At 44.7% G+C, this 13,992-nt stretch overlaps 1 protein-coding gene across 3 annotated transcripts in view; it reads left to right on the top strand.

Annotated features, from left to right (window-relative positions):
* Taf1b (TATA-box binding protein associated factor, RNA polymerase I subunit B) overlaps nucleotides 1-13,992 on the top strand; it is a 62,221-nt gene that overhangs the window by 42,289 nt on the left and 5,940 nt on the right. For 2 of the 3 annotated variants that reach the window (XM_027424691.2, XM_027424689.2), the window contains exons 9-12: nucleotides 6,323-6,470; nucleotides 8,820-8,997; nucleotides 9,876-9,922; nucleotides 11,804-11,894. In XM_027424691.2, coding sequence (XP_027280492.1) covers nucleotides 6,323-6,470; nucleotides 8,820-8,997; nucleotides 9,876-9,922; nucleotides 11,804-11,894 — 464 coding nt within the window. The remainder of the gene's footprint in view (nucleotides 1-6,322; nucleotides 6,471-8,819; nucleotides 8,998-9,875; nucleotides 9,923-11,803; nucleotides 11,895-13,992) is intronic. The other variant, XM_027424690.2, reaches the window with a different exon arrangement.

The raw sequence follows: 13,992 nt of genomic DNA, 5'->3' as shown, positions 1-13,992 counted from the left end.
CCATTCTCGTCTCCCTCCAGACAAGCAGAGAGAAAAGATGTAATGCAGGTTCAGCCAAACCCACTGAGTGGCACTCTGCCATGATGATTCATCTTGCCTTGGAGCAATCTACACCCTTTGTGAAACTAGGTCCCTTTTGGTTGAAGGAAGAGAGGCTCCTCCAGAGCTGTCAATCACTGCCTAAGTAAGCAGCAGCAACTGAACGACTTAGTGGATCAGGGTAACACACCCCATCTTCAGACCTTGCTGTAGATCTGTTCACCTTCCCACTCAGTGCCCCTTGAGTGTGTTTGTGTAATCTTTGTTAGAATAATAATCTGAGGGAAATAAATGAAGCCAAGTGTGGTGACAACAGGTGTGTGTGTGCTCAGCTCCCTTGGTCCCAATCCTCCCTGGGGGATCACTACTGCTAGACAGCATAGACATCAGCTGATGGCTTTGTCCTGGCCTCCCATATCTTAAACATCACTGAAATGTGTGTGCCTGTGCTTCAGAAAGAAAAACTAACTGAGGATTTCCACCACTGTGGAAGAAAAGTAAGAATGAAGGTCACTGTATTTGTGTATTAGCCTCCCCCGCTCCAACTGGCCGGCCACAGAGACTTCACCTATCCATTGGACACCTTGAACTTTAGTAAGCATAAGATGGTGGCACACACCTGTCACCCCAGCACTCAGAATGAAGCAGAAGAATTGTGACATCTGGGACAAGCTTGAGCTATTTGGTATGAGACACTGTCTTCAAAAAAAAAAAAAAAAAAAGTAGCAGGCATGGTGGTGCACAGGGGTAGGAGGATCACTGAGTTTGAGGCCAGCCTGGTTTAGAGAGCAAGTTCCAGGACAACCAGAGATACCAGAGATACACAGAGAAACCCTGTCTTGGAAAACAAAACAAAAGATTCAATATAATAAATTCTGAAGTGGTTGTTCAGCCTGTGTTGTCTTAGACCCAGACTGACTCAGGAAATCTGGTTATGCGATCTAAGCAGACGCCTCACTAATAAGCATCTGTAGTGATTCTGGGAGATGCTGCTTTGCACAGTGCACCAATGTCTTATCTCTGTCCTCTATCCTTTGTAGTCCACACTGTGCCCCAAACAGAGTGTTTAGGGTAGGAGTTGGACTAATTAGCAGATAACCTGGGGGTCAGTAGGATGCAGAATGTTACTTCACCTTACTGAACAAGCAAAGCTCTAAGCAGGACCCCAAATCTCCTGCTTTGGGGTCTCAAAATCTCCTGGATTAGTACACTGTGGACCCCACTTATCTAGTGAGAACATGCTACACATGCCTGCTGCTTGTGTGGGACCCTTCCCTTGGGCGTGTTGTGCAGAGTCTCACCTGGATGTTTATGGTAATTACATGCTGGCTATCTGAACTTTAGAATCTAGTGGATATCAGCCAGGCGTTGGTGGCACATGTCTTTAATCCCAGAACTCTGGAGGCAGAGGCAGGTGGATCTCTGTGAGTTCGAGGCCAGCCTGGTCTCCAGAGTGCCAGGATAGGCTCCAAAGCTACACAGAGAAACCCTGTCTCGAAAAACAAAAACAAAAAAAGAATCTTGTGGATATCAGAGCCTGACTAAGGGCAGTAGGACAAAGGCAAAAGTGTGCCTTTTCTAAAACCAGGCTGAGGAGCAGTATGGGGCAGTGGTGTGTGTCCATGGGCAAGCCAAACCCTATCTCATTGACAACCTCCCCTGGGACAGGAGTGAGGTTCAGTGGTGACATAATTACTCTTTTTCCTCATTTGAGGCACTGAAGGAAAATCCCTTCATCTTAGTCTAGGCTTACTGAATAATAACCAGATGCACCCGGCAGAGGCCTCAAGCAGCAGAGTCTGCAGTCACCCTTGCCTTTTTGTTTAGTGTGCCTTTGTCTTCTGGGAAGAAGGCCCCATCCATGTCTTGGTGTCACATAGCTAGTGGTTGGTTTTAACTCTACATTAGCCTCCACTGCTAATGTAAGACCAGGTAACTGTTGAATAGTACAGATTTTATACATGTTGATTTTAAGAAAGTGTCATTACAGTTTTAATCTAAGGAACACTGTTGGTAGATAGCATGTGGGAGGGAGATGAGTTTGTGTGGGATGTTTTAACACACGGAGAGCTGTCTGTGTAGAAATGCTAACCGGGCTGTTGAGGTGAAAACCCAGTGTTGCAAACTTGGGAGTGTCCAAGATGGTTGAGAGGAAAGCCCACACTTGAGCTGTGAAGTTTTTTTTGTTTTGTTTATTTGTTTGTTTGTTTGTTTGTTTGTTTTAGGTTTTGGTTTTCTGACACAGGGTTTCTCTGTATAGCTCTGGCTGTCCTGAAACTCTCTGTAGACCACACTGGCCTCAAACTCAGAGATCTGTCTGCCTCTGCCTCCTTAGTGCCGTAGTGTTGGAATTAAAGGCCTAAGTCACCACTGCCTAACAAATTGTGACTTTTTGTTGAGTGTGTGTGTGTGTGTGTGTGTGTGTGTGTGTGTGTGTGTGTGTGGTGTCTCACTATAGTCCTGGACAGACTGAAACTTGTGTAGATCAGTCTGGCTTTGATCTTGCAGAGATGGGCCAGCCTCTGCCTGCTAAGTTGACATACAATTGGAATATAAATACATGGTAATGATGGAAGACTGCCTTGAAAACAAGTAGAATAATACTGTATACCTGTTAGTCACTTTAAAAACATTTGGGGTCATTCATAATTTTAAAAATTGGCTGTTTAAAAATAAATTTTCCTAGCCAGGCAGTGGTGGTGCACGCCTTTAATCCTAGCACTCAGGAGGCAGAGGCAGGTGGATCTCTGTGAGTTCAAGGCCAGCCTGGTCTATAGAGCGAGTTCCAGGACAGCCAGGGCTATACATAGAAACCATGTCTCAAAACAAAACAAAAAACAAACAAAAAAACCTAATAAATAATTTCCAAGACGGGTAGCTCACTCACATCCTAAACCTTGGGAGGTATAGGCAGGAGGATCACAAGTTTGAAACCTGCCTGGGCTGCCTAGTGAATTTTAGACCAGCTTGGGCTGCAAAGCAAACCTAAAAGCCAAGGCAGATACTTAAATAGGAAAAATTTAAAGTGAAATCTAAAATGCCAGCTTGAGACTAGAAAAATTTAGAATCTAAATGTTAGTATAAATGAGTAGATTTGCTTTATGAACAATTATTTCTTCTCTGTTGGTATTTGAAAAGATGGTGGCCAGTTCATGACAAGCTCTTTAGACTGATGGATCAGCTCTTTGTGTGGCAGTTTTGAAAACATACTTAGTGGTATTAGCCTACCAAATTGCTGCCCATTAACGACCTGTTTGTCAGGAATTTGTCATCTATTAAATCACTTTTTGGGGTGAGGATTATTTTTCTAAGGGGCTGTGTACTGCTCTAGAGTTTTGCTTGAAGGTAAAAAGTACTTACTTACGTCTCCTCCTTGCCATATTGAAAAGGATTAGGGCTGCTGTAAATCCTGTCAGTGATGCTAAAATTGTCTTAACTTCAGAAATACTCCAGACTTTCTACAGAGAGAAACAGAGTTCTAAATCAATTTTTTTTTTTTTTAAGGAAACAGTCTTTCCTATGAAAGACTGGTGGGAAATTGTGTTTATTTTCTTTAAAACTGGCAAATGAGAATGCCATTAGTAGTATTTTAGCATATAAGTAGAATTACTTTATTTCAACGTTAAAAAGATTTAAAAGAACACATTACCACTTTGAATTGATAGCAGTTCACTTTGTATTCCCCAGATGCAGATTAATCACATGTTGACAACATAGCATGGACTAGAAGGTTTTTTGCTCCTGGTAAAATTATTGAGCCTAGATATTGAAATCACATTAAAATAAGTACAATACAGAGATGGCTGTAGTGCACGAAAAGTGAAATCAGCATAGATAAGAAGTCTAGAAGTCAGCTCAGAACTGCTTCCTGTGCACCTGCTCCTGAGCCCTCAACAAAGCATCGCCCCGTCCTTTACATCTGTTGAGGAGCTGAATCTAACAACATGAAATTTTATAAAGAAATCCTAAGTCCTTCAGTTGGCTCCCAAGCACATTCACACATATAGTAAGTGGGAAGAAGAGACTCAATGGCAGGGCTTCTAAACAACTCCATTTCACAAAATATGATCTCAAAGTGGGGAGCATCTGTCTCTGTTACCAAGAGAGAAGTATTTAATAGTCCACTAAAAGTAGAACGACTGGAGCTGGAGGGTTAGCTCAGTGGGAGAACATGCACACACACCCCCCTCAAAAAAAAAGAGGAATCACTGGAGTGCCTGCTTGGGGAAGTGCTGGGTAGGAGGCCAGGCACCTTCCCACTGGGGATTTTGTGGGTTCCCTATGCTGCTGTCTTTAGACTTTCCCCTGAAGCTGATGGGCAGGGGAATTCTTGCCTCCTCCCCCATTTTCATTTTTACTGAAGTGAACCGACATCTGGGAGACACACGTGTCATAAATGTGTATAGCACAATGGGTTTTCACAACCTGAGCAGTTGTGCCTTCAGCCTCCAGCATCCCTCCCTGGTTCCTCCCTCATGAGCCAGCCCTCTATGGAATCACAGCTGTCCTGATGTAACTGCACAAGACTGGGTCCCAGACTGGTGAGCCCTATCCTTTTTACAAGCTGAGCCCTTCTCTTACATCTGGCATCATCGTTGTATGTAGAGTGTGCATTTTATTGCTGATTTATGTTGCATTGAGAGATACCAAGATCTACTCATCTGTTCCAACCAGACAGACATTCATGTCATTTCCCGCTTGGGCTCCTATAAACGTGTTGTTAAACAGTGTCTAATGTGTGCATCTCAATAGGCTTGTAACATTTCTGTCAAGAACAGCTTTAGCAGAGCCCCCACTGTAACGAAAACTTCAGGTTTCCTGAAATCCTATGAAACACTTGTCTATATCACTAGGTGTGTTCAGAAGCTTCGTGTGGAGAAATGATAAGAGAAAAAAAAGGGGGGGCAGAATGTGTTCTGTAGAAGACTCCAGACTTCTAAACATTCAAAAAAAGGCTGTACATGCCTATGTGTGGAGGGCAATAGTATGAAGTTGAGCTGGGTGGGTTGCTCCTGTCTGTGTGATTTGTGGATGAGTGGGAAAGCACAGGAGAACAGGGGAGAGGACAATTGTGTGTTAGAGCAGTTATGACAACGCTGTGACAGGAGTTGATTGATTGATTGATTGATTGATTGATTGAGTGCATGGAATTGAACCTATGGCCTTACTAATGCTGCTGACTTGTATCTCTCCCATTGTGCCTCAGCTGAGTTTCAGCTTTATTTTCTTCCTATTGAAAGCAAGAAGTCATGATTTCACTCATCATGAGCAAGGCAGGGTGAATTCTATGAGTCAAGCATAACTGTGTGACATTTTAGCTTAGTGTCACCATTGTTTAAAATTGCAAATGTGAATAGTAAGAGTATTTACCTTTCATATTTTTCTCCATATTCTAAATTTTATTTAATGAATGTATAATACTTTTGTGTGTGACTGGGTCTCACTTTGTAGCCTTGGCTGGCCTGGACCTCACTATGTAGACAAAGCTGGCCTTGAACTTAAGAGATTTGTTTTCATCTGTTTTCCAAGTGCTGAGGTTAAAGTTGTTCACTACCATGCCCCATCTAATAAATACATAATTCCTTTATTGTGTTTGTTTATTTGCTTGTCTTGTTGGAGGAGGTACAGGTGTGCCAGTGCACATGTTATGTGGTCTGTATAGACCTCAGAGGACAACTTGTCAAAGCTAGTTCTCTCCCTACACCATGTGGGTCCAAGGGGTTGAACTCAGTTCTTCAGGCTTGATAGCAAGCACTTGTATCCACTGAGCATCTTACCGGCCCACATGCTACTTTTTAAAAAAGATTTATTTATTTGTGTGTATGTGTATGCATATGCACACGAGCATACAGGTACCCATGGAGGCCAGAAGAGGGTGTTGGCTCTCCTGGAGCTGGAGCTTCAAGTGACTGTGAGTCATCTGACCAAGGTGCTGGGAACTGATCTTTGTTCTTCCTCAAGAGCAGCTAATGCTCTTAACTGTTAAGCCATCTCTTTAGCTGCCCTCCTCCCCCATAAATTAATTTTACGTCAGAAAATACCTTTAGAATAATTTTTAGAAAATACTTGTTTTGTTTTGAAACCGAGTTTCTCTATAGCTCTGACAGTCCTAGAACTTACTGTGTAGACAAGACTGGCCTAGAACCCGGAGATCTGCCTGCTCCTACCTCCCAAGTTCTGGGATTAAAGGCATTCACCACCACTGCTCAAAGAAAATATTTTGTAAGAATTTATGTTGCAAGCATTACTATCTTGATTATGTTTTTTTTTTTTTAAATTTCAGTCTTGGCCTGACTATGAAGACATCTATAAAAACATGATTGAAGTTGCCATATTTTTAGATTTACCTCGTTTTCCAGACGTAACTGAAGACTGCTACCTTCATCCCAACATCTTGTGCATGAAGTACTTACTGGAGCTCAACCTCCCTGGTGAGCTGACTGTGCAGGGAGGGGTGGGGCTTTACCTCAGTCATGTAAAGCAGAGCCGAGGGCCTTTCTTTCCACTGCAGTCCACGCAAGCCTCTTGAGAGAATCAAGCCTCTTGAGAGAATCGTAGTAACAAGGACTTAATGCAAATGTGCTCTTAAAACGATTCAGACCATGCATCATGTTAAAGGACACTCCTCAGAAACAGCTCTGTTTGGCGCATGCCTAGAGAACTCGGGTGGCACCTGTGGCAGCTTGATTAAGTGCAGGCAGAGCAGTAAGTATCTCAATGTGGGCTATCGATGGCCAGCATGGAAAAAGCCACGCTCCACTGGCCTGAGAGCATTAGTACTATATAAAAAATTCTAATTCAGAACAAAAATGCCGGCCAAAGTGATGTTAGCCCTTGAGTGGTGGGAGAGCCAGAGCTCAAGGCTGGACTGAGCTAGCAAGGGACCTGGAGGCAACGTTCACAAGTTCCAGTCCCCAAAGCCACAGAGAACAGTATGGACAGCCCAGTGAGCTCCTGAGGACAGTGAGGAGTGTGATGAGAGTCTGAGCCACCTCATGCAGAACATGTGCCAGGCAACCCTGATGCAGCCTGTGACTCAAAACAGCCCTGATTTCATACCAGACTACAAATACAAAAAGTCTTGGACTTTTATTGTCTGTTTGGTTGGATTTTTTGTGGGGGGTGCAGGAGGGTTGAGACAGGGCCTGTCTTTGTAGCCTTGGCCTATGTAGACCAGATTGGTCTGGAACTCACAAAGATCCTTCTACTTCTGCCTCCTGAGTGATGGAACTATAGTTGTCAGTCACTATGCTTAGCCTCAAAGTGACTATTGCCAAGTTATCACAATTCATTTCCCCTCTCCTGCTTTATTGTAGATGGCTATGTCGAGTTCCTAGTATAGCAGTCGAGGGAAAGCAGTTCAGATTATAATGTGGCAAGCCCTGTGTGATGGGGTTCAGATCACAAACCATCCATCCATGTAGGACATCTTGGGGGAGCCGCCTTAGCATCAAGACACGACTGACTGGGAAAGCCTGCTGGTGTTACTCAGGTGCTCTTAGAAGTGATTGGTATAGCCACAGCCTGTGACACGAAAATTAGCCAAGAGACATGGGGAAAAGAACTGTTGGGGTGAGGGGACCAAAGGGCTGTGCAAAACGAGTCAGGTGACAGCATAGACTCTGGGGAAATGTGAGCGATGATGGGGCTGGGAACTGACAGTTTTAAAGGGTTCTTGATCAGGGGTCTGAGCTGATTGTTACACCTTAACTGGGGTGAGCAGAAGGGAGCCCAGCTCACAAGGGAGCTAGGGACGGTCCATGATAGAGGGCATCAGTCAGCGCTGATCCAAGGGAGCTAGGGATGGTCCATGATGGAGGGCATCAGTCAGTGCTGACCCAAGGGAGCACTCTAGGCAGGTTCGTTCATGTCATGTTCATGTCTAGCAACCCTCTGCGTCTGCTCCATGGAGGGAGTGATAGCAGTAGGCCTGAAGATCCATGTTGATTCCGTGTGAGCTCCTATGTGCTTCTCCTCAAAGCCTATCTTACTTCAGTTAGAAGAGGCTATGGTACACCTGTTAAGTGTAGGTTAGTGAGGAATTTGCTTAATAACTTAGAATTTATAAGAATATTCATCTGTATAATCATGTTTAATCTCACTTTATTCTCTCACAACCCACTTAACAAATGAGGAGGCTATGGCTAGGTACAGTGGTTCATACCTGTGCCCAATCACAAATCTAAGGCAAAGCTAAGCTACACAGCAAACCCTGTCCTTTAAAAACAAAACAAAACCCAAAAAGGTGAGGAAGCTGAGGCTATGCCACTCTATTCATGTGGCTACTGATTGGGGGTCCTGGGGTTCCAGGTTTAAGTCTCACATGCCTCCGCCTTTATGCTGTAGACTCAGTCCATGCTGTATGCATAGTTTCTTTGAGAAAGCAGAGCATCTAGCTGGGAGCTTGCTGAGCCTCCAGGGCTCGCCAGGCATGGCACCTGGCAGCCATATGCTTCCTGGAGGTTCATCTCACACACACACACACACACACACATACACACACACACACACGCACACGCACACGCACACGCACACGCACACGCACACACACACACACACGTAATCATGCCTTGCTGTAGAGACACAGTCGAGGGACATGTATGGGTCAGCACAAAGCCGATGTGTAGCTGTTTGTATTATACCCAAATGTGTCCCACACTTAAATGTTTTAGGACATCAAGTAGACTTGCCAAGATTCACTCATTACTATTTCTACACTGGCCTCATCTTTTAGTATTATTTTTATGTTTTAGTATTATTAGTATTTTGTTTTTCAACAGAAGAAATGCACAGTTTAACCTGCCAAGTGGTAAAGATGACTGGAATCGGAGAAGTGGATTTTCTGACGTTTGATCCTATAGCTAAAAAGAAAAGGACAGTTAAATATGATGTGCAGGCTGTGGCTGTCATCGTGGTTGTGTTGAAACTGCTCTTTTTGCTGGATGACAAATTAGAATGGTAAGTCAATGGCGGATGGCTCTTTATGACACCGACTACATTTTTTTTTAAACAATGGGAAGTAACGTTGCTTTTGCTGGTCACTCAGATTTTGGGAATCCTGTGTTTCCTCAGCAGGATGTGGAGTCTGATATGCTGAGCCACGGGGACTTCTAGAGAGTACTCAGGCTACCTGATCATGCCTGTTTTTGAGCTAGCAGCATTTCTCATCACCCCACATTTTTCTGATTTTTAAAACATCATACATTGGCTGGGCACTAGTGGCACACGCCTTTAATCCCAGCACTCAGGAGGCAGAGGCAGGTGGATCTCTGTGAGTTTGAGACCAGCCTAGTCTACAAGAGCTAGTTCCAGGACAGGCTCCAAAGCTATACAGAGAAACCCTGTCTCAAAAAACTAATAAATAAATAAACAAACAAACAAGCAAATAAATAAATAAAATGAAACACCATACATTGTAAAGAAGAATTTGGTACCATATCAGGATGCCCTTAGGCTCCTAGCACCCAATCTCTCAGAGATTCTTTTAGATCATAAAGGTTTGTGATGTTATCTTCTTAAAAGTCACAAGGAATGAAGACTTTTGGTGTCTTCTTCCAGGATAGTGATTGCCTCTCCAGCTTTTGTACTTTCTCCTCAGAATTCAAAATTAGCTGTCCAAGTTGGGTGTGGTGGCCACACCTTTAATCCCAATACTCGGCAGACAGAGGCACACAGATCTCTGTGAATTCAAGGCCAGCCTGTCTGGTCTACAAAGAGAGTTCTAGCTCAGCTGGAGCTACAGTGAGATCCTGTCTCAGGAAACCACAATAAAATAAAATTTACATGTCCAGACACATGTCATCTAAAGAAGTTGCCTTGTGTGTTGTCACCTCCAGGTCCTACTCTAGTCTCGCTGAAGCGTATAATGAAGAACACAGAGAAGGTACATGGATTTTCTATCAGTCAAATTCAAAGTGGTTGTGAATGATGGGCTAAAAGGTATTCAGTGTGGAGGAAAACAAAGGACAGTCACACGTGCATGTCCATATGTGTACAAACTGTGCCTTGTGCTGTCTTGTCCATCTGTAGAGCTAACCATTGTATCTGTTCATTCTTGTTCGCTGCTCACTAGCTAGCCATCTAAACCATGAGCTTCTGCAGCAGCTTGGTTCCCAGGACTGCCTGTGATGGCCCCTCCACATGAAGTGCTCTTTTCTTCATATCTCCACAGCCCTTCAGACTCAGCAAGTGCCTCTTCATTCTCCTGTGAGCAGGCACTCGTCTGCCTGCTCCCACACCCACTCACTTCACTCCAGCCGGAGCCGATCACCCTCCCCTCCTTGCTGCTGTGCAGACTTCCACTGCATATTTAGCACATGGAATTATAACTAATGGCCTGCCAGTGTTTATAAACTCTTAGATGATTGCCTGGCATGCACTGTGCAGGCAGTTAGTAGGCAGATATCTACTATGGATTGAATGGAGGGCTTCATGCATGGCTTGGCCATCTCTCTTCCATACTTTTTGACAAGGTCTCTATAAATTGCCCATGTTGATGTGTGTCCCTTAGTACTTGGCTTGTGATCCTCCTCTTCAGTCGCCCAAATAACTGGATTGCAGTCCAGTGCTACTGTGTTCAGTTTGTATTTGCTTCTTAAAAAGTTTGTCTTTGATGCAGAACAGAGTTACTAGCCCACGAATAACTCAGTGCAGTTTTGTGTCTACATGAGTTCTTAAATTCAGGTACAGTTCCTGTTTGTAGTAAGATTTTTGTTCATTAGTTTTAGGAGTTTGGGTTTAATATTCTCAGTTCATACATTTTCTATAATATATGTGAAGTGAAACACTTTTTCCTGTCCAGTGCTTATAGGAACATGTGCATAGGGTTGAACTAGATGTCTTCTGTTCCTTCACTGAGAGAGGTGATGATCAGTTATGTGGTCATGGCTCAGAGAACACTTTGACTTGTCACCCTTGTAGACTTCACAGGGAGTCTCCCATTGACAGCACAAGGATTGTGTTCCATGCTCTCCACTGCCCTGTGTACTGTTCCTCCATCCCCTTCATCCCTCTCTCACGAAGACATTGGGGGTCAGAGAAACTTTGGCTTTGTCCCCTTCGCCCCTCTCTAATGAGGTGATTGGAGATCAAGAACTAGAGTTGACTTATTTAACTTCATTGTCCTCTGCCCTTCCAGTTCCTCTCCTCTAGCTGTATGGCCTACAAGACTGTGTTGTTTGGTGATGTTGGCTGGTTGGAAAGATTTGTAATCAGATATTAAAGACGCCATTCTGACTAGAGGATAACATTTGTCCTGTTTACACTTGCAATGTCTGAGTAGGTTGTCTCTCTAGCCTATGTCTCAAACACACTCCAGCAGTCAGACTCTGTGAATTAGGAATAGGAAGAATAGAAATAGACCTGAGGAGAATGAAGTCTGGATTTATCCACCATAGCACCACATCCCATATTTATCAATCATGTGCTTCTCAACACAGTTGACAGGGGTATGGAATACTACCAGGAACTAGGCCGAGAGTGCTGGGTGTGGGGTCTGGTTGTGTAGCAGCCTTCTCCAGGAAGCAGCAGAAAGCCTTTAAAGCCTAGGAGAAAAGTGTAAAAAGATAGTTCAGGATAGTATTGTGGGGCCACCATATAGGTCGCAACTTACGGGAGAGTGACAGGTGGCATGGAGTGCCAGTGTGGAGACTGTGGCTCTGCTGCCAGGAGCTGTCATGTTCTATTTAGGAATAAACTCAGATGTGATAATGTGTTGTTTTAATGGACAGATAACCCTGCTAAGCATGGATTTCATTTGTTTCAGATGAGCCACAGTTTGATTTCAGAAAATGGTACCAAGTTATGAAGAAAACTTTTGATGAGAAAAGACAAAAATGGGAGGAAGCAAGAGCCAAGTATGTCTCCACCTCTGCCTCACCTGCTGTGTGTCCCCAACCTCTGCCTCACCTGCTGTGTGTCCCCAACCTCTGCCTCACCTGCTGTGTGTCCCCAACCTCTGCCTCACCTACTGTGTGTCCCCTGCCTCTGCCTCACCTATTGTGTATCCCCTGCCTCTGCCTCACCTACTGTGTGTCCCCTGCCTCTGCCTCACCTACTGTGTGTCCCCAACCTCTGCCTCACCTACTGTGTGTCCCCAACCTCTGCCTCACCTACTGTGTGTCCCCAACCTCTGCCTCACCTATTGTGTGTCCCCTGCCTCTGCCTCACCTACTGTGTGTCCCCAACCTCTGCCTCACCTACTGTGTGTCCCCTGCCTCTGCCTCACCTACTGTGTGTCCCCAACCTCTGCCTCACCTACTGTGTGTCCCCAACCTCTGCCTCACCTACTGTGTGTCCCCAACCTCTGCCTCACCTATTGTGTATCCCCTGCCTCTGCCTCACCTACTGTGTGTCCCCTGCCTCTGCCTCACCTACTGTGTGTCCCCAACCTCTGCCTCACCTACTGTGTGTCCCCAACCTCTGCCTCACCTACTGTGTGTCCCCAACCTCTGCCTCACCTATTGTGTGTCCCCTGCCTCTGCCTCACCTACTGTGTGTCCCCAACCTCTGCCTCACCTACTGTGTGTCCCCTGCCTCTGCCTCACCTACTGTGTGTCCCCAACCTCTGCCTCACCTACTGTGTATCCCCTGCCTCTGCCTCACCTACTGTGTGTCCCCTGCCTCTGCCTCACCTACTGTGTGTCCCTAACCTCTGCCTCAACCTGCTGTGTGTCCCCAACTTTGCACTTGTCAGTGTGTGCTTGGAAGCATGTGACCTTTCTTCAGAAATATTTGTTCTATACATTCTAGTTAGTTTGGGTTTTTGTTTTGTTTTTAGAGGAAGGCAGAAAATATAAATTTATGTGAAAATGGGTTGTCGTAGGAGACAGATGGTCAGCATGTCCAGGGACTGTGTGTCCAACCTCAGGGGGCAGTGACTGACATCAATTAGTGGAGGTGGCCACTGCCTGTGTGTATTAGCACTATCACACACTGTGTAGAGGGCGGCTTTGGTATGCGATCCGCAGACAACCTCTTCCTGAGGGCTTAGTGTCTCCCTGGAAAATGGATTTTTTTTTAAAGATTTTATTTATTTATTTATTTATTTATTTATTTATTTATTATGTATACAACATTCTGCTTCCATGTATATCGGCACACCAGAAGAGGGCACCAGATCTCATAACGATGGTTGTGAGCCACCATGTGGTTGTTGGGAATTGAACTTAGGACCTCTGGAAGAGCAGTCAGTGCTCTTAACCTCTGAGCCATCTCTCCAGCCCGGAAAATGGATTTTTATAAATAGACTTACTCCTTTTAGCTGCAAAATATTCCCCTAATATAGCTAAATGCCAGTACTTTGAGATGTGCAACTGATTCTGACACTGCAGTATGGATTATTTATTTGTTTGTTTGTTTGTTTGTTTATTACTTGGGATGGAACCCAGGCCTCCCTGTTGGTCTAGGCATCATCTTTTGGGCTGTCAGATGGTCATTAACACATTGTCTGAAGTTAATCATGGTACTTCGAATGAGATCATGAAAAACCAGCTTATTAGGCTGCTTTAATAGCTGCCAACTTACCACAGGGTTGAGAAAAACCTGGATGAAAATTTAAAGGCACATGTAGAACTCATTGTTGGGCTGGGGGAGATGGCACAGCCAGCAAGCATTAGGACATCAGTTCAATCCCCAGTGCCTATGTAAAAGGCTAGGTGTGGTGAGTACACACCTGGAATCCCAGCACTGGGGAAACAGACAGGGGGACCCTTCGGGCTTGCTGGCTGGCCAGTCTAGCCTAATCAGCAAGCCCCAGGTCCCTGTGAGAGACCCTGTCTCAAAAAAAAAAAAAAAAAAACCGAGAAACGGCTCCTGAGGTTGACCATTGGCCTACACACACACACACACACACACACACACACACACACACACACACACACACACACGCGTGTATGTGCAAACAAAGGAAGAAGAGAGGGAGGGAAGATGAGAGGGAAAGAAAAGACTAGCTGG

The sequence above is a fragment of the Cricetulus griseus genome, chromosome 7 (assembly GCF_003668045.3).
Source record: "Cricetulus griseus strain 17A/GY chromosome 7, alternate assembly CriGri-PICRH-1.0, whole genome shotgun sequence".
NCBI lineage: Eukaryota > Metazoa > Chordata > Mammalia > Rodentia > Cricetidae > Cricetulus > Cricetulus griseus.
This window is presented reverse-complemented; position numbering and strand designations above follow the sequence as displayed.